Source organism: Rhamphochromis sp. 'chilingali', assembly GCF_963969265.1.
Source record: "Rhamphochromis sp. 'chilingali' genome assembly, chromosome: 1".
Taxonomy (NCBI): Eukaryota; Metazoa; Chordata; class Actinopteri; order Cichliformes; family Cichlidae; genus Rhamphochromis; species Rhamphochromis sp. 'chilingali'.
In genome coordinates, this window is record NC_137929.1 from 31,272,274 (window position 1) to 31,295,227 (window position 22,954).

General features: G+C 47.5%; 2 protein-coding genes across 2 annotated transcripts; both read left to right on the forward strand.

Moving 5' to 3' along the window:
- Positions 1–489: 489 nt before the first annotated feature.
- LOC308407742 (uncharacterized protein) lies at positions 490–9,389 on the forward strand (the record flags this gene model as incomplete). The annotated part of the gene is made up of 5 exons (XM_080899582.1): positions 490–522; positions 683–744; positions 5,881–7,292; positions 8,498–8,559; positions 8,648–9,389. The coding sequence occupies 3 exons, from the start codon at positions 490–492 to the stop codon at positions 6,962–6,964; spliced, it is 1,179 nt and encodes a 392-aa protein (XP_080755708.1). The 3' UTR covers positions 6,965–7,292; positions 8,498–8,559; positions 8,648–9,389.
- On the forward strand, positions 8,305–18,677 carry LOC308407750 (uncharacterized protein; the record flags this gene model as incomplete). Its single annotated transcript, XM_080899594.1, has 6 exons — positions 8,305–8,337; positions 8,498–8,559; positions 9,286–9,450; positions 15,001–15,293; positions 15,750–18,293; positions 18,621–18,677. 5 exons carry the CDS (start codon positions 8,305–8,307, stop codon positions 18,227–18,229), a joined length of 3,033 nt encoding a protein of 1,010 aa, XP_080755720.1. The 3' UTR covers positions 18,230–18,293; positions 18,621–18,677.
- Between the last annotated feature and the right edge of the window lie 4,277 nt (positions 18,678–22,954).

Sequence of the window (22,954 nt, forward strand, 5' to 3'; positions counted from 1 at the left end):
CACTTCAAAAATGCGTGCAGAATTTTAAGTACTTTAATATGAAAGGCTTTGAACCTCTGACACACAAAAAATCCACATGCATGGTTTATACAAAACGGTAGCTCAGTGGACTCTTGGTAAGCGGTGTTTCTTCCTTGCAAAAAAAGTTTGACTCTGGGATCTTTCTGTGTGGAAATTGCATGTTTTCTTTATTTAAACATGGGTTCTCTCTAAGGACTCTGGCTATAAAACTAGAGGATTTTGGGATGTAAACCAGAGCAAAAAATAAGCAAACAACTAAAAAGGTGCATAGTCTCAGGAAGGCGTCTGCACGTGGCAGCACCATCTTTGATTAAAAAATTGACAAAGTATTCTTGTTTTACATTAAACACAACTGAATTGAGCTTCTTGGCATAGGGCTACAAAAAATTTGTTTCTCAAGTGGCTCATTTAAAAAAAGGGGAAAAAAAGGAATGATATTGCTGATCTTAAAGGACAGGTTAAGTCATGATGTATCACAAGGATAAAAACTTCATATCGCAAGTCCTGTCTTTGGACTGAACCATCAAAACTACTCACTATAGAGGGAAAGTTCTTAGATTTCCTCTTTTAATATGTCTCCTTTTTTGATATTTTGCTGCACAATTTGTCACTTTTACAAACAGATAAACATTGTTTTAAGAAAATCGTTTTGTGACTGCAGATTGAACCTGCTTACAAAAAGGCATTTCCTTCGTTTCGCTCCTTGGCCGTTGTCAACTTCAGGTAATTTCATTATTTTGACATTTGATGTTAAGAGCACTAACCTAAAGCCCTAAATATTCAAAAACTATAATTTTTGTCTCATTTAAAGGAAGGGATCAGTCATCAACACCATGGAGCTTCAATTTGAGTCACCGGTTCCAAATCACAATGATATTAGGGATGTTTTGATCAGTCAAGCCTCAATTGTGACAGGTTTTGACATTGACCCAACCTCCATCACTGTCAGTGATACTTATCCAACTACGACAACTACAGCTCCAACTGCAGATACAACAACGACGACTGTACCTCCAACAACCACGACTGCAGCTCCAACAACCACAACAGCCGCACCGACAACCACAACTGCAGCTCCAACAACCACAACTGCAGCTCCAACAACCACGACTGCAGCTCCAACAACCACAACAGCCGCACCAACAACCACAACTGCAGCTCCAACAACCACGACTGGAGCACAAACAACCACGACTGCAGCTCCAACAACCACAACACCCGCACCAACGTCCACAACACCCACACCAACAACCACAACTACATCTCCAACAACTAGAACAGTCGCTCCAACAACCACAACAGCCACACAAACAACCACTACTGCAGCTCCAACAACGACAACAGCTGCACCCACAACCACGACTGCAGTTCCAACAACCACAACTGCAGCTCCAACAACCACAACACCCGCACCAACGTCCACAACAGCCGCACCAACAACCACGACTGCAGCTCCAACAACCACAACAGTCGCTCCAACAACCACAAGTGCAGCAACAACAACCACAACAGCCACACAAACAACCACTACTGCAGCTCCAACAACGACAACAGCTGCACCCACAACCACGACTGCAGCTCCAACAACCACAACAGTCGCTCCAACAACCACAACTGCAGCTCCAACAACCACAACAGCCACACAAACAACCACAACTGCAGCTCCAACAACCACAACAGCCGCACCCACAACCACGACTGCAGCTCCAACAACCACAACAGCCACGCAAACAACCACTACTGCAGCTCCAACAACGACAACAGCTGCACCCACAACTACGACTGCAGCTCCAACAACCACAACAGTCGCTCCAACAACCACAACTGCAGCTCCAACAACCACAACAGCCACACAAACAACCACTACTGCAGCTCCAACAACCACAACAGCCGCACCCACAACCACGACTGCAGCTCCAACAACCACAACAGCTGCACCCACAACCACGACTGCAGCTCCAACAACCACAACTGCAGCTCCAACAACCACAAGTGCAGCAACAACAACCACAACAGCCACACAAACAACCACTACTGCAGCTCCAACAACGACAACAGCTGCACCCACAACCACGACTGCAGCTCCAACAACCACAACAGTCGCTCCAACAACCACAACAGCCGCACCCACAACCACGACTGCAGCTCCAACAACCACAACAGCCACGCAAACAACCACTACTGCAGCTCCAACAACGACAACAGCTGCACCCACAACTACGACTGCAGCTCCAACAACCACAACAGTCGCTCCAACAACCACAACTGCAGCTCCAACAACCACAACAGCCACACAAACAACCACTACTGCAGCTCCAACAACCACAACAGCCGCACCCACAACCACGACTGCAGCTCCAACAACCACAACAGCTGCACCCACAACCACGACTGCAGCTCCAACAACCACAACTGCAGCTCCAACAACCACAAGTGCAGCAACAACAACCACAACAGCCACACAAACAACCACTACTGCAGCTCCAACAACGACAACAGCTGCACCCACAACCACGACTGCAGCTCCAACAACCACAACAGTCGCTCCAACAACCACAACTGCAGCTCCAACAACCACAACACCCGCACCAACGTCCACAACAGCCGCACCAACAACCACGACTGCAGCTCCAACAACCACAACAGTCGCTCCAACAACCACAAGTGCAGCAACAACAACCACAACAGCCACACAAACAACCACTACTGCAGCTCCAACAACGACAACAGCTGCACCCACAACCACGACTGCAGCTCCAACAACCACAACAGTCGCTCCAACAACCACAACTGCAGCTCCAACAACCACAACAGCCGCACAAACAACCACAACTGCAGCTCCAACAACCACAACAGTCGCTCCAACAACCACAACTGCAGCTCCAACAACCACAACAGCCACACAAACAACCACAACTGCAGCTCCAACAACCACAACAGCCGCACCCACAACCACTACTGCAGCTCCAACAATGACAACAGCTGCACCCACAACTACGACTGCAGCTCCAACAACCACAACAGTCGCTCCAACAACCACGACTGCAGTTCCAACAACGACAACAGTTGCACCCACAACCACGACTGCAGCTCCAACAACCACAACAGCCGCACCAACAACCACAACAGCCGCACCCACAACCACGACTGCAGCTCCAACAACCACAACAGTCGCTCCAACAACCACAACTGCAGTTCCAACAACCACAACAGCAGCACCAACAACCACAACAGGCGCATCAACAACCACAACAGCCGCACCCACAACCACGACTGCAGCTCCAACAACCACAACAGTCGCTCCAACAACCACAACTGCAGCTCCAACAACCACAACAGTCGCTCCAACAACCACAACTGCAGTTCCAACAACCACAACAGCAGCACCAACAACCACAACAAGCGCATCAACAACCACAACAGCCGCACCCACAACCACGACTGCAGCTCCAACAACCACAACAGTCGCTCCAACAACCACAACTGCAGCTCCAACAACCACGACTGCAGCTCCAACAACCACGTCTGCAGCTCCAACAACCACGACTGCAGCCCCAACAACCACGACTGCAGCTCCAACAACCACGACTGCAGCTCCAACAACCACAACAGCCGCACCCACAACCACAACTGCAGCTCCAACAACCACAACAGTCGCTCCAACAACCACAACTGCAGTTCCAACAACCACAACAGCAGCACCAACAACCACAACAAGCGCATCAACAACCACAACAGCCGCACCCACAACCACGACTGCAGCTCCAACAACCACAACAGTCGCTCCAACAACCACAACTGCAGCTCCAACAACCACGACTGCAGCTCCAACAACCACGTCTGCAGCTCCAACAACCCCTACTGCAACTCCAACAACCACGACTGCAGCTCCAACAACCACAACAGCTCCACCAACAACCACAACTGCTGTTCCAACAACCACAACAGCAGCACCAACAACCACAACAGCAGCAACAACAACCACGACTGCAGCTCCAACAACCACTACACCCGCTCCAACAACCACAACAGCCGCACCGACAACCACAACTGCAGCTCCAACAACCACAACTGCAGCTCCAACAACCACGACTGCAGCTCCAACAACCACAACAGCCGCACCAACAACCACAACTGCAGCTCCAACAACCACGACTGGAGCACAAACAACCACGACTGCAGCTCCAACAACCACAACACCCGCACCAACGTCCACAACACCCACACCAACAACCACAACTACATCTCCAACAACTAGAACAGTCGCTCCAACAACCACAACAGCCACACAAACAACCACTACTGCAGCTCCAACAACGACAACAGCTGCACCCACAACCACGACTGCAGTTCCAACAACCACAACTGCAGCTCCAACAACCACAACACCCGCACCAACGTCCACAACAGCCGCACCAACAACCACGACTGCAGCTCCAACAACCACAACAGTCGCTCCAACAACCACAAGTGCAGCAACAACAACCACAACAGCCACACAAACAACCACTACTGCAGCTCCAACAACGACAACAGCTGCACCCACAACCACGACTGCAGCTCCAACAACCACAACAGTCGCTCCAACAACCACAACTGCAGCTCCAACAACCACAACAGCCACACAAACAACCACAACTGCAGCTCCAACAACCACAACAGCCGCACCCACAACCACGACTGCAGCTCCAACAACCACAACAGCCACGCAAACAACCACTACTGCAGCTCCAACAACGACAACAGCTGCACCCACAACTACGACTGCAGCTCCAACAACCACAACAGTCGCTCCAACAACCACAACTGCAGCTCCAACAACCACAACAGCCACACAAACAACCACTACTGCAGCTCCAACAACCACAACAGCCGCACCCACAACCACGACTGCAGCTCCAACAACCACAACAGCTGCACCCACAACCACGACTGCAGCTCCAACAACCACAACTGCAGCTCCAACAACCACAAGTGCAGCAACAACAACCACAACAGCCACACAAACAACCACTACTGCAGCTCCAACAACGACAACAGCTGCACCCACAACCACGACTGCAGCTCCAACAACCACAACAGTCGCTCCAACAACCACAACACCCGCACCAACGTCCACAACAGCCGCACCAACAACCACGACTGCAGCTCCAACAACCACAACAGTCGCTCCAACAACCACAAGTGCAGCAACAACAACCACAACAGCCACACAAACAACCACTACTGCAGCTCCAACAACGACAACAGCTGCACCCACAACCACGACTGCAGCTCCAACAACCACAACAGCCACGCAAACAACCACAACTGCAGCTCCAACAACCACAACAGCCGCACAAACAACCACAACTGCAGCTCCAACAACCACAACAGTCGCTCCAACAACCACAACTGCAGCTCCAACAACCACAACAGCCACACAAACAACCACAACTGCAGCTCCAACAACCACAACAGCCGCACCCACAACCACTACTGCAGCTCCAACAATGACAACAGCTGCACCCACAACTACGACTGCAGCTCCAACAACCACAACAGTCGCTCCAACAACCACGACTGCAGTTCCAACAACGACAACAGTTGCACCCACAACCACGACTGCAGCTCCAACAACCACAACAGCCGCACCAACAACCACAACAGCCGCACCCACAACCACGACTGCAGCTCCAACAACCACAACAGTCGCTCCAACAACCACAACTGCAGTTCCAACAACCACAACAGCAGCACCAACAACCACAACAGGCGCATCAACAACCACAACAGCCGCACCCACAACCACGACTGCAGCTCCAACAACCACAACAGTCGCTCCAACAACCACAACTGCAGCTCCAACAACCACAACAGTCGCTCCAACAACCACAACTGCAGTTCCAACAACCACAACAGCAGCACCAACAACCACAACAAGCGCATCAACAACCACAACAGCCGCACCCACAACCACGACTGCAGCTCCAACAACCACAACAGTCGCTCCAACAACCACAACTGCAGCTCCAACAACCACGACTGCAGCTCCAACAACCACGTCTGCAGCTCCAACAACCACGACTGCAGCCCCAACAACCACGACTGCAGCTCCAACAACCACGACTGCAGCTCCAACAACCACAACAGCCGCACCCACAACCACAACTGCAGCTCCAACAACCACAACAGTCGCTCCAACAACCACAACTGCAGTTCCAACAACCACAACAGCAGCACCAACAACCACAACAAGCGCATCAACAACCACAACAGCCGCACCCACAACCACGACTGCAGCTCCAACAACCACAACAGTCGCTCCAACAACCACAACTGCAGCTCCAACAACCACGACTGCAGCTCCAACAACCACGTCTGCAGCTCCAACAACCCCTACTGCAACTCCAACAACCACGACTGCAGCTCCAACAACCACAACAGCTCCACCAACAACCACAACTGCTGTTCCAACAACCACAACAGCAGCACCAACAACCACAACAGCAGCAACAACAACCACGACTGCAGCTCCAACAACCACTACACCCGCTCCAACAACCACAACAGCCGCACCAACAACCACAACTGCAGTTCCAACAACCACAACAGCCGTACCAACAACCACGACTACAGCTACAACAACCATGACACCCGCTCCAACAACCACAACATCCGCACCAACAACCACTACTGCAGCGCCCACAACCACAACAAGCGCACCAACGACCACCACTGCAGCTCCGACAACCACAACACCTTCACCAACAACCACAACAGCCGCTCCAACAACCACAACACCGGCTCCAACAACCACAACAGCCGCACCAACATCCACAAGTGCGGCTCCAACAACCACAAGTGCAGCTCTAACAATGACAACAGGCACACCAACAACTGCAGCTCCAACAACCACAACAGCTGCACCAACAACCACCGCACCAACATCCACAACAGCTGAGGCAACAACTACGACTGCAGCTCCACCAACCACAACAGCAGCACCGACATCCACAACAGCCGCACCAACAACCACAACTGCAGCTCCAACAACCACGACTACAGCTCCAACAACCACTACTGCAGCTCCAACAACCACGACTGCAGCTCCAACAACCACAACTGCAGTTCCAACAACCACAACAGCTGCACCAACAACCACGACACCTGCACCAACTACAACGACTAGATATGTTGTTTTCCGATCCATACAAAGCACTTTTACAAGTGACCTGTCAGATTCGTTGTCTGAAGCTTTTACAAACCGAGCTGCATCAATCAAGAAACAGGTAATTTTTCACTGCTGTCTAGACTGTTGTCTAACGCTGCTTGCCTACTCTGTGGAAAGCAATATCAAGGTTAATTCTTAGGAATACCCATTAAAACACAAAATACTTTTTAAAAAAACCAAAAACAAGTCAACTACTTAACCTTTGCTTCCAACCTTTTAAAGTTTTTTTTTCTAAGCTTTATACATCGAGTGTTTTTGAGCTTGTTTTTTCTGGAGTCTGTTTTTACCGGTGGTATGTCTGTGAAGGTTCTCAGTCATCCAGGTCATCGTAGTCAAAGGAGCTTGCAAAGAAAAGCGTCTGGACTTCTTTAAGTTTTTTGAAGACGTTTTTACTGGTGCCAAAGCACTTTATATTTGAACAAAGATTTTCAGTGATGAAGTTTAACAAACACAGATGCATATTCTCTTTCACTCAACTGTCTACTGTCTTTTGCATCTCAAACTCATGCATTGAACCTCACTTTATTGCATTTATTCAACATTAAACACATTACATTTCTCTCCCCGAGTGAGGAAGAAACACTTCAAAAATGCGTGCAGAATTTTAAGTACTTTAATATGAAAGGCTTTGAACCTCTGACACACAAAAAAATCCACATGCATGGTTTATACAAAACGGTAGCTCAGTGGACTCTTGGTAAGCGGTGTTTCTTCCTTGCAAAAAAAGTTTGACTCTGGGATCTTTCTGTGTGGAAATTGCATGTTTTCTTTATTTAAACATGGGTTCTCTCTAAGGACTCTGGCTATAAAACTAGAGGATTTTGGGATGTAAACCAGAGCAAAAAATAAGCAAACAACTAAAAAGGTGCATAGTCTCAGGAAGGCGTCTGCACGTGGCAGCACCATCTTTGATTAAAAAATTGACAAAGTATTCTTGTTTTACATTAAACACAACTGAATTGAGCTTCTTGGCATAGGGCTACAAAAAATTTGTTTCTCAAGTGGCTCATTTAAAAAAAGGGGAAAAAAAGGAATGATATTGCTGATCTTAAAGGACAGGTTAAGTCATGATGTATCACAAGGATAAAAACTTCATATCGCAAGTCCTGTCTTTGGACTGAACCATCAAAACTACTCACTATAGAGGGAAAGTTCTTAGATTTCCTCTTTTAATATGTCTCCTTTTTTGATATTTTGCTGCACAATTTGTCACTTTTACAAACAGATAAACATTGTTTTAAGAAAATCGTTTTGTGACTGCAGATTGAACCTGCTTACAAAAAGGCATTTCCTTCGTTTCGCTCCTTGGCCGTTGTCAACTTCAGGTAATTTCATTATTTTGACATTTGATGTTAAGAGCACTAACCTAAAGCCCTAAATATTCAAAAACTATAATTTTTGTCTCATTTAAAGGAAGGGATCAGTCATCAACACCATGGAGCTTCAATTTGAGTCACCGGTTCCAAATCACAATGATATTAGGGATGTTTTGATCAGTCAAGCCTCAATTGTGACAGGTTTTGACATTGACACAGCCTCCATCACTGTCAGTGATACTTATCCAACTACGACAACTACAACTCCAACTACAGATACAACAACGACGACTGTACCTCCAACGACCACAACTGCAGCTCCAACAACCACAACAGCCGCACCGACGACCACAACTGCAGCTCCAACAACCACAACTGCTGCTCCAAAAACCACTACACCCACTCCAACAACCACAACAGCCGCACCAACAACCACAACTGCAGCTCCAACAACCACGACTGCAGCTCCAACAACCACGACTGCAGCTCCAACAACCACAACCGCCACACCAACAACCACAACTGCAGTTCCAACAACCACAACAGCAGCACCAACAACCACAACAGCAGCAACAACAACCAAGACTGCAGCTCCAACAACCACAACAGCCGTACCAACAACCACAACAGCCGCACCAACAACCACAACTGAAGCTCCAACAACCACGACTGGAGCACAAACAACCACGACTGAAGCTCCAAGCACCACAACACCCGCACCAACAACCACAACAGCCGCACCAACAACGAAGACTGTACCTCCAACAACCACGACTGCCGCACAAACAACCACAACAATCGCACCCACAACCACGACTGCAGCTCCAACAACCACTACACCCGCTCCAACAGCCACAACAGCCGCACCAACAACCACAACTGCAGCTCCAAAAACCACAAGTGCAGCTCCAACAACCCCGACTGCAGCTCCAACAACCACAACAGCAGCACCAACAACCACAACAGCAGCAACAACAACCACGACTGCAGCTCCAACAACCACAACAGCAGTACCAACAACCACAACAGCCGCACCAACAACCACAACTGAAGCTCCAACAACCACGACTGGAGCACAAACAACCACGACTGAAGCTCCAAGCACCACAACACCCGCACCAACATCCACAACAGCCGCACCAACAACGAAGACTGTACCTCCAACAACCACAACAGCAGCAACAACAACCCCGACTGCAGCTCCAACAACCACAACAGCTGCACCCACAACCACGACTGCAGCTCCAACAACCACAACTGCAGCTCCAACAACCACAAGTGCAGCAACAACAACCACAACAGCCACACAAACAACCACTACTGCAGCTCCAACAACGACAACAGCTGCACCCACAACCACGACTGCAGCTCCAACAACCACAACAGTCGCTCCAACAACCACAACTGCAGCTCCAACAACCACAACACCCGCACCAACGTCCACAACAGCCGCACCAACAACCACGACTGCAGCTCCAACAACCACAACAGTCGCTCCAACAACCACAAGTGCAGCAACAACAACCACAACAGCCACACAAACAACCACTACTGCAGCTCCAACAACGACAACAGCTGCACCCACAACCACGACTGCAGCTCCAACAACCACAACAGTCGCTCCAACAACCACAACTGCAGCTCCAACAACCACAACAGCCACACAAACAACCACAACTGCAGCTCCAACAACCACAACAGTCGCTCCAACAACCACAACTGCAGCTCCAACAACCACAACAGCCACACAAACAACCACAACTGCAGCTCCAACAACCACAACAGCCGCACCCACAACCACTACTGCAGTTCCAACAACCACAACAGTTGCTCCAACAACCACGACTGCAGTTCCAACAACGACAACAGTTGCACCCACAACCACGACTGCAGCTCCAACAACCACAACAGCCGCACAAACAACCACAACAGCCGCACCCACAACCACGACTGCAGCTCCAACAACCACAACAGTCGCTCCAACAACCACAACTGCAGTTCCAACAACCACAACAGCAGCACCAACAACCACAACAGGCGCATCAACAACCACAACAGCCGTACCCACAAACACGACTGCAGCTCCAACAACCACAACAGTCGCTCCAACAACCAATACTGCAGCTCCAACAACCACAACAGTCGCTCCAACAACCACAACTGCAGTTCCAACAACCACAACAGCAGCACCAACAACCACAACAAGCGCATCAACAACCACAACAGCCGCACCCACAACCACGACTGCAGCTCCAACAACCACAACAGTCGCTCCAACAACCACAACTGCAGCTCCAACAACCACGACTGCAGCTCCAACAACCACGTCTGCAGCTCCAACAACCACGACTGCAGCCCCAACAACCACGACTGCAGCTCCAACAACCACGACTGCAGCTCCAACAACCACAACAGCCGCACCCACAACCACAACTGCAGCTCCAACAACCACAACAGTCGCTCCAACAACCACAACTGCAGTTCCAACAACCACAACAGCAGCACCAACAACCACAACAAGCGCATCAACAACCACAACAGCCGCACCCACAACCACGACTGCAGCTCCAACAACCACAACAGTCGCTCCAACAACCACAACTGCAGCTCCAACAACCACGACTGCAGCTCCAACAACCACGTCTGCAGCTCCAACAACCCCTACTGCAACTCCAACAACCACGACTGCAGCTCCAACAACCACAACAGCTCCACCAACAACCACAACTGCTGTTCCAACAACCACAACAGCAGCACCAACAACCACAACAGCAGCAACAACAACCACGACTGCAGCTCCAACAACCACTACACCCGCTCCAACAACCACAACAGCCGCACCAACAACCACAACTGCAGTTCCAACAACCACAACAGCCGTACCAACAACCACGACTACAGCTACAACAACCATGACACCCGCTCCAACAACCACAACATCCGCACCAACAACCACTACTGCAGCGCCCACAACCACAACAAGCGCACCAACGACCACCACTGCAGCTCCGACAACCACAACACCTTCACCAACAACCACAACAGCCGCTCCAACAACCACAACACCCGCTCCAACAACCACAACACCGGCTCCAACAACCACAACAGCCGCACCAACATCCACAAGTGCGGCTCCAACAACCACAAGTGCAGCTCTAACAATGACAACAGGCACACCAACAACTGCAGCTCCAACAACCACAACAGCTGCACCAACAACCACCGCACCAACATCCACAACAGCTGAGGCAACAACTACGACTGCAGCTCCACCAACCACAACAGCAGCACCGACATCCACAACAGCCGCACCAACAACCACAACTGCAGCTCCAACAACCACGACTACAGCTCCAACAACCACTACTGCAGCTCCAACAACCACGACTGCAGCTCCAACAACCACGACTGCAGTTCCAACAACCACAACTGCAGTTCCAACAACCACAACAGCTGCACCAACAACCACGACACCTGCACCAACTACAACGACTAGATATGTTGTTTTCCGATCCATACAAAGCACTTTTACAAGTGACCTGTCAGATTCGTTGTCTGAAGCTTTTACAAACCGAGCTGCATCAATCAAGAAACAGGTAATTTTTCACTGCTGTCTAGACTGTTGTCTAACGCTGCTTGCCTACTCTGTGGAAAGCAATATCAAGGTTAATTCTTAGGAATACCCATTAAAACACAAAATACTTTTTAAAAAAACCAAAAACAAGTCAACTACTTAACCTTTGCTTCCAACCTTTTAAAGTTTTTTTTTCTAAGCTTTATACATCGAGTGTTTTTGAGCTTGTTTTTTCTGGAGTCTGTTTTTACCGGTGGTATGTCTGTGAAGGTTCTCAGTCATCCAGGTCATCGTAGTCAAAGGAGCTTGCAAAGAAAAGCGTCTGGACTTCTTTAAGTTTTTTGAAGACGTTTTTACTGGTGCCAAAGCACTTTATATTTGAACAAAGATTTTCAGTGATGAAGTTTAACAAACACAGATGCATATTCTCTTTCACTCAACTGTCTACTGTCTTTTGCATCTCAAACTCATGCATTGAACCTCACTTTATTGCATTTATTCAACATTAAACACATTACATTTCTCTCCCCGAGTGAGGAAGAAACACTTCAAAAATGCGTGCAGAATTTTAAGTACTTTAATATGAAAGGCTTTGAACCTCTGACACACAAAAAAATCCACATGCATGGTTTATACAAAACGGTAGCTCAGTGGACTCTTGGTAAGCGGTGTTTCTTCCTTGCAAAAAAAGTTTGACTCTGGGATCTTTCTGTGTGGAAATTGCATGTTTTCTTTATTTAAACATGGGTTCTCTCTAAGGACTCTGGCTATAAAACTAGAGGATTTTGGGATGTAAACCAGAGCAAAAAATAAGCAAACAACTAAAAAGGTGCATAGTCTCAGGAAGGCGTCTGCACGTGGCAGCACCATCTTTGATTAAAAAATTGACAAAGTATTCTTGTTTTACATTAAACACAACTGAATTGAGCTTCTTGGCATAGGGCTACAAAAAATTTGTTTCTCAAGTGGCTCATTTAAAAAAAGGGGAAAAAAAGGAATGATATTGCTGATCTTAAAGGACAGGTTAAGTCATGATGTATCACAAGGATAAAAACTTCATATCGCAAGTCCTGTCTTTGGACTGAACCATCAAAACTACTCACTATAGAGGGAAAGTTCTTAGATTTCCTCTTTTAATATGTCTCCTTTTTTGATATTTTGCTGCACAATTTGTCACTTTTACAAACAGATAAACATTGTTTTAAGAAAATCGTTTTGTGACTGCAGATTGAACCTGCTTACAAAAAGGCATTTCCTTCGTTTCGCTCCTTGGCCGTTGTCAACTTCAGGTAATTTCATTATTTTGACATTTGATGTTAAGAGCACTAACCTAAAGCCCTAAATATTCAAAAACTATAATTTTTGTCTCATTTAAAGGAAGGGATCAGTCATCAACACCATGGAGCTTCAATTTGAGTCACCGGTTCCAAATCACAATGATATTAGGGATGTTTTGATCAGTCAAGCCTCAATTGTGACAGGTTTTGACATTGACACAGCCTCCATCACTGTCAGTGATACTTATCCAACTACGACAACTACAACTCCAACTACAGATACAACAACGACGACTGTACCTCCAACGACCACAACTGCAGCTCCAACAACCACAACAGCCGCACCGACGACCACAACTGCAGCTCCAACAACCACAACTGCTGCTCCAAAAACCACTACACCCACTCCAACAACCACAACAGCCGCACCAACAACCACAACTGCAGCTCCAACAACCACGACTGCAGCTCCAACAACCACGACTGCAGCTCCAACAACCACAACCGCCACACCAACAACCACAACTGCAGTTCCAACAACCACAACAGCAGCACCAACAACCACAACAGCAGCAACAACAACCAAGACTGCAGCTCCAACAACCACAACAGCCGTACCAACAACCACAACAGCCGCACCAACAACCACAACTGAAGCTCCAACAACCACGACTGGAGCACAAACAACCACGACTGAAGCTCCAAGCACCACAACACCCGCACCAACATCCACAACAGCCGCACCAACAACGAAGACTGTACCTCCAACAACCACGACTGCCGCACAAACAACCACAACAATCGCACCCACAACCACGACTGCAGCTCCAACAACCACTACACCCGCTCCAACAGCCACAACAGCCGCACCAACAACCACAACTGCAGCTCCAACAACCACAAGTGCAGCTCCAACAACCCCGACTGCAGCTCCAACAACCACAACAGCAGCACCAACAACCACAACAGCAGCAACAACAACCACGACTGCAGCTCCAACAACCACAACAGCAGTACCAACAACCACAACAGCCGCACCAACAACCACAACTGAAGCTCCAACAACCACGACTGGAGCACAAACAACCACGACTGAAGCTCCAAGCACCACAACACCCGCACCAACATCCACAACAGCCGCACCAACAACGAAGACTGTACCTCCAACAACCACAACAGCAGCAACAACAACCCCGACTGCAGCTCCAACAACCACAACAGCAGCACCAACAACCACAACAGCAGCTCCAACAACCACAACAGTCGGTCCAACAGCAACAACTGCAGCTCCAACAACCACAACAGCCGCACCAACAACCACTACTGCAGCTCCAACAACCACAACAGCCGCACCCACAACCACGACTGCAGCTCCAACAACCACAACAACCGCACCAACAACCACAACAGCCGCACCCACAACCACGACTGCAGCTCCGACAACCACTACACCCGCTCCAACAGCCACAACAGCTGCACCAACAACCGCAACTGCAGCTCCAACAACCACAACTGCAGCTCCAACAACCACGACTGCAGCTTCAACAACGACAACAGCCACACCAACAACCACAACTGAAGCTTCAACAACCACAACAGCGGCTCCAACAACTACAATTGCAGCAACAACATCCACAACAGCCACACCAACAACCACAACAGCCGCCTCAACAACCACGACTGCAACTCCAACCACCACAACACCCACACCAACATCCACAACAGCCACACCAACAACGACGAATGTACCTCCAACAACCACGACTGCAGCTCCAACAGCCACAACAGCTGGACCGACAACCACAACTGCAGCTCCAACAACCACGACCGGAGAACAAACAACCACTACTGCAGCGCCCACAACCACAACACCTTCACCGACAACCACAACAGCCATACCAACAACCACGACTGCAGCTCCAACAACCACGACCGGAGAACAAACAACCACGACTGCAGCTCCAACAACCACAACAGCTGCACCAACAACCACGACTACAGCTACAACAACCATGACACCCGCTCCAACAACCACAACATCCGCACCAACAACCACTACTGCAGCGCCCACAACCACAACAAGCGCACCAACGACCACCACTGCAGCTCCGACAACCACAACACCTTCACCAACAACCACAACAGCCGCTCCAACAACCACAACACCCGCTCCAACAACCACAACACCGGCTCCAACAACCACAACAGCCGCACCAACATCCACAAGTGCGGCTCCAACAACCACAAGTGCAGCTCTAACAATGACAACAGGCACACCAACAACTGCAGCTCCAACAACCACAACAGCTGCACCAACAACCACCGCACCAACATCCACAACAGCTGAGGCAACAACTACGACTGCAGCTCCACCAACCACAACAGCAGCACCGACATCCACAACAGCCGCACCAACAACCACAACTACAGCTCCAACAACCACAACTGGAGCACAAACAACCTCGACTGCAGCTTCAACAACCACGACACCCGCTCCGACAACCATAACAACAGCACCAACAACCACGACTGCAGCTCCAACAACCACAACAGCCGCACCAACAACCACGACTGCAGCGCCAACAACCACGACTGCAACTCCAACAACCACAACAGCCGCACCAACAACCACGACTGCAGCGCCAACGACCACTACACCTGCTCCAACAACCACAACAGCCGAACCAACAACCACGACTCAAGCTCTTACAACCACTACACCTGCTCCAACAACCACAACAGCCGCTCCACCAACCACAATTACAACTCCAACTTCAACAACCACCGCACCAACAACCACAACAGCCCCACCAACAACCACACCTACAGCTCCAATATCCACAACTGCCGCACCAGCAACCACAACTGCAGCTCCAATATCCACAACTGCCGCACCAACAAACACGACTGCAGCTCCAACAACCACAACAGCCGCACCAACACCAGCCACCACAGCACCTGCTCCAACAACCACAACTACAGCTCCACCATCCACAACCACCGCACCAACAACCATGACCGTAGCTCCAATAACCACGACTGCAGCTCCAACAACCACGAGTGCAGCTCCAGCAAGCACAACCGCCGCACCAACAACCATGACTGCAGCTCCAACCATCACAACAGCAACACTAACAACCACAACCACAGCTCCAACAACCACAACAGCCGCTCTACCAACCACAATTACAACTCCAACTTCAACAACCACCGCACCAACAACCACAACAGCCCCACCAACAACCACACCTACAGCTCCAATATTCACAACTGCCGCACCAACAACCACAACTGCAGCTCCAACAGCCACAACTACAGCTCCAACATCAACAACTGCCGCACCAACAACCATGACTGCAGCTCCAATAACCACGACTGCAGCTCCAGCAAGCACAACCGCCGCACCAACAACCATGACTGCATCTCCAACCATCACAACAGCAACACTAACAACCACAACCACAGCTCCAACAACCACAACAGCCGCACCAACAACCACGACTGCAGCGCCAACAACCACGACTGCAACTCCAACAACCACAACAGCCGCACCAACAACCACGACTGCAGCGCCAACGACCACTACACCTGCTCCAACAACCACAACAGCCGAACCAACAACCACGACTCAAGCTCTTACAACCACTACACCTGCTCCAACAACCACAACAGCCGCTCCACCAACCACAATTACAACTCCAACTTCAACAACCACCGCACCAACAACCACAACAGCCCCACCAACAACCACACCTACAGCTCCAATATCCACAACTGCCGCACCAACAACCACAACTGCAGCTCCAATATCCACAACTGCCGCACCAACAAACACGACTGCAGCTCCAACAACCACAACAGCCGCACCAACACCAGCCACCACAGCACCTGCTCCAACAACCACAACTACAGCTCCACCATCCACAACCACCGCACCAACAACCATGACCGTAGCTCCAATAACCACGACTGCAGCTCCAACAACCACGAGTGCAGCTCCAGCAAGCACAACCGCCGCACCAACAACCATGACTGCAGCTCCAACCATCACAACAGCAACACTAACAACCACAACCACAGCTCCAACAACCACAACAGCCGCTCTACCAACCACAATTACAACTCCAACTTCAACAACCACCGCACCAACAACCACAACAGCCCCACCAACAACCACACCTACAGCTCCAATATTCACAACTGCCGCACCAACAACCACAACTGCAGCTCCAACAGCCACAACTACAGCTCCAACATCAACAACTGCCGCACCAACAACCATGACTGCAGCTCCAATAACCACGACTGCAGCTCCAGCAAGCACAACCGCCGCACCAACAACCATGACTGCATCTCCAACCATCACAACAGCAACACTAACAACCACAACCACAGCTCCAACAACCACAACAGCAGCTCTGACAACCATAACAGCCGCAACAACAACCACAACTGCAGCTCCACTAACCACAGCACCTGCTCCAACAACCACAACTACAGCTCCAACATCAATAACCACCGCACCAACAACCATTACTGCAGCTCCAACAACCAGAACAGCAACACCAACAACCACAGCTCCAACAACCACAACAGCATCTCTGACAACCATAACAGCTGCAACAACAACCACGACTGCACCTCCAACAGTGACGGCCCCTTCCCCATCAACCACCAAAGCCCCACCCTCCACCACTGCCCTTCCATTCACCATGACCGCTCCTTCATCAACCACAACAGCAGTTCAAAACACAACAATCCCTCCAACAACTGGCAGGGATACAGTAATGAGATATGTCACATTCAGATCACTTCAGAGCAATTTTGAAACAGACTTGTTGAATTCATCATCTGCAGCCTTTATAAGTCGATCTTTAATGATAAAGACACAGGTCAGTAACTGTTTTTCCCAAAATCCTTTGTGAAATTAATTTCCTCTCAGTATTAGGTTAATGCCCTTTTCCAACAATATTTTCATGTTAATTTTTTTTGTTTAACTACATAAGCACCTCTACCATGACCGTAATCCTAACACATCAGTCTGTTTCAATACCTACAGAGCTCTTCAGTTCAATATAATTTCTGTTTTGTTATTCTTCATTCAAAGGGATGAACTTTCCACACACAAGAAAATGTCTATAATGTTCATACGTATTTCAAATATTTAAAAAAATACAACAGAAAAAATAGTTTTAAGAAAATCTCTTTTGTGTGTGTAGATTCAACCTGTTTACAGTAAGGCCTTCCCCTCTTCCTTTGTCTCCTTGGATGTGGTGAGCTTCAGGTAATTTCCATATTTTGACATATCATGTAGGGCACTGACCTAAAAAGCTAATATTCAAAACAATAACTTGTGTTTCTGCATTTGCAGGAAGGGATCAGTCATCAACACCATGGAACTTCAGTTTGTAAACTTTTCTGTCCCAAACTACACTGAGATTAGGAATGTTTTGATCGGTCAAGCCTCAAATGTGAGCGGCTTTGACATTGAAAGGGCCTCCATCAACATCAGTGACACTGCTCCAACAACAGCCACTCCACCAGAAACAACTGCAACTACAACAACAGTTGCAGCAACTCCAACCACTATCCCAACTACAAAAGCACCAACTGGACCTGTCCAAATTGTTCTGTTTCTACAGTTCCTTGAACCATATGTACCTGATCTCGAAGACCCCAACAGCATTGCATATCAAGATCGCAAAAAACGAGTTGAAGAGACAGTGAGTAATGTTTGAACTTAATACAAATTACATGTTGACTGAAACAGTATCAAGAGAACAAATCTAGAAGCAAAAGATAGATGTATTTCAAATCATATATTTTAAATAAGGGTTTTTAGAAAATGTAATTTTGAAGTTGTTTCACCTGGTTTAAATTTTCTTTTTGTGTTTATTTTTTGCAGTGTGATAGAATATACAGAGCACAATTTGCTAACTTCATCCGTGCCATTGTGATTCGGTTCAGGTACATGTTTTTTAACACTGGTTATTTTTCACACACTTATTAATTAAATTTCATTTTGAATGTTAAAAGTGACATGTAACATCTGCCTCACTCTCTTTCATGACACAGATCTGTTATAGTCCAAAAACGAGTGGATAGAACTGAGGCATTGGTGGAGCTTGTGTTCAATCAAACAATTCCCAATGCACAAGTCCCAGAAAATATTACTATTGTTCAAGCTTTAAAAGATGCTATTAACAGTTCCAGCATTAATTTCACCATCCAAATAGTTCCTGAGACAGTATCAGTAACTTCTGGTGAGTATTAGAAAATGCAAACAAAAGTTAGTTTGGTAATTAATCAGTGATAAATAAATTATTTTAGTCTGTACAGAAATATATATTAATCTATTTTTGAAAAATATTTTATAGTTCCTGTCATTGTCACGGACAATTCCACCACACCTCTACCAACCACTGTCACTTCCACTACTGCTGCACCGACTACTAGTTCCACTACTGCTGCACTGACTACTAGTTCCACTACTGCTTCAGCTACAACTGTTGTACCTACAACTACAGTTTCAAGTGGAGTATCCCACAAGATTAATCCCAGAATTGCTTTCCTCCTGCTGCTGTGGTTATGCCTTCTATCAAGCCAGCAATAGCATCTGTGCTGGTTTCCATGTGAAAGGCCAGCAGAACACGATCTCTTTTAATAATGAAATGAAAAAAATGTAATGTCAGCAGAAATCTGATATGTTACTATTTATAAGGGTTGTTGGGTTTGTTCAGGTGCACTTTAGTTGGACACATCAGAAAGAGTAGCTCTAGTATGTTTTTATCTACATTAAAATATTTTCGGGTGGGAATGACCCTGCCCTGAACAGAATGACACAAACAATTTTAAGCATCCGGTTAATTAAATCACCAATAAAAAAATTAGCCTGACAATGCATGGGCAAAACATTTAAATATATACTGTGGGTGCCCCGTAACATAGAGGCTTAGTAATTAGTACTATGCAGTGGCCTGAAATTAAGTGAAGTCCAGGTCTTTTGCTTGTAAGTGTATCTTTATCTTCATGTCTGTTAACTATTCCTCTTTCAAATATGAGACCAAAGGAACATAAATTCTTTTTTTTTCTTCCTTTCATCTTTTTAATATAATTATCGACAGCATTTTTTCTTTCTTTACATCCATTCATTGTTTCTAAATGCTTGTAAAATTATATATTTTGAGTTCTATTTCATATATATCATACACAGTATATATCACAAATTACATGTAATAGTGTTAAGAATAGATCTTCAGGTGTCCCAAAACATGCACTGTCACTTTTCTTATTTATACAAATGTATTTTTATAAGTATCTTTATATGTATTCTGTGAAATTTCTTTTAATTTGCACATTTTCTGTAAGAAAAGTCAAAATGACCAGAATACATCTTTATGAGAAATTAACACTGTTAATTAACACTATTTAGGTTTGGGTAAATAAAAAGAAAATCAGGAAACTTTCAAGATGTGCAACAACTGCATCTAAAAAGCTTTAATAAAAACAGAATATTTACAGATTGGTTTCTGTTATGTCGTTTCTTTAAATGAATATTTGCAATAATTTCTCACAACCTGATAGTGTCAGACTCAGATATGTCGGGGGGTCAGCTTGCAAGAGAGAGCCATACCATCAAATATGTCCATTGATCCATTCATCCATCCATCCATTTTCTTCCACTTATCTGGGGCCGGGTCGCGGGGATAGCAGCCTTAGCAGAGAAGCCCAGACCTCCCTCTTCCCAGCCACCTCCTCCAGATTGTCTGGGGGAATACCAAGGTGTTCCCAGGCCAGCCGAGAGATATAATCTCTCCAGCGTGTCCTGGGTCTGCCCCAGGCCTCCTCCTGGTGGGACATGCCTGGATCATACACCTCCCTCACCCAGGAGGCGCCCAGGAGGCATCCTTGTCAGATGCCCGAACCACCGCAACTGGCTCCTTTTGATGTGGAGGACCAGGATCTCTAAGGAGAGGACAGCCACCCTTCGGAGGAAGCCCATTTTTGCCACTTGTATCCATGATCTCGTTATTTCGATCACTACCAACAGCTCGTGACCATAGGTGAGGGTAGGGATACAAATCAACTGGTAAATTGAGAGCTTTGTTTTTATACTTCCCTCTTAACCACGAAGGACTGGTACAGTATCCATATCACTGCAGCCGCAGCACGAGTCAACCTGACAATCTCCTGCTCCCTTCTCCCATTACTCGTGAACAAGACCCCGAGATACTTCATCTCCTCCACTTGGGGCAGGAACTCGTGCCTGACCTGGAGTGGGCACTCCACCCTTTTCCACCTGAGGACCATTGCCTAAGATTTGGAGGTGCTGATTGTCATTCCCACAGCTTCACACTCAGCTGCGAACTGTTCAAGTGTGAGCTGGAGGCTATTAAATTCGGTTCTTTGGAATTCTTTTGGCGAAAGAGAAAGACTTCCGACTCAGAGTGGTCAAAGCTCAAAAAATGATCTCTATTGTACATTTCCGGAAACAGAGAACTGCAGACAAGAGCACGCACCCCCAGTTCTAAAGGCATTGCCAGCCAAAATACGTATATAGTTCTGCTATACGTCACACACAGACACACACAGTTTCATTCAAAACAACTCCTTCTGGTCGGACTAGTGTGTGTGTGTGTGTGTGTGTGTGTGTGTGTGTGTGTGTGTGTGTGTGTGTGCGTTACTTAGTTCTGCTTTTTCTGTCTGATTTCCTGTATTTTATTAATATGCCTCTGCAGCTCTGCACTAAACTTCCTGTTTCTTAACTTCCCCTTACTAAAGCCTCTGTTGCTGGCGACCTGTCACCCTCTGACCTAGTTCTTTCTCACATCTGCCCTTGGTTTATAAAGGCTTCTATTATTAAAATACATAAAACAATCTAATCAGAAAATAAGCACTAAGAATATATATATTTCGTAACAAAGCCATCACCCAATGAAGCCAACAGAACCACATCATCAAAATCAAAAAAGGGTTCTACTCACTCTGGGATTACAGGTGAACCTGGCAGTGTGAGCCCAATGAATAACCGCTGAACGAGCAGAAGTGGGAACTTAGCATAGATTTGGTGGACTGGTACTGGGGCCTGGCTCATTCAGAAGTTTCTGGTGGATGATTTCCTCGATGTCCCACATGAGGGAACCCACTTTGCAGCTGGATGGGAGGATGTTTTATGGCTCTGGTTGGTCAGGGTTGGTGGAGAATTGGGAACAGGTTTGAGCTTTCTGGAACATGGATAAACAGAAATGGAGAAATTAAAGCGGCCAAAAAACTTAAAATGATGACAGAGGTCAGTAATTTGCACCAGAGGTACACTTCAACTGTGGGAGACAGAATGTGAAAAAAAAAATCCATGAATCCACATGGTAGGATTTGTAAAGAATTTATTCGTAAATTAGGGTGGAAAATAAGTATTTGGTCACCTCAAACAAGGAAAATCTCTGGCTCTCACAGACCTGTAACGTCTTCTGTAAGAAGCTTTTCTGTCCCCCACTCGTTACCTGTATGAATGGCACCTGTTTGAACTCATCATCTGTATAAAAGACACCTGTCC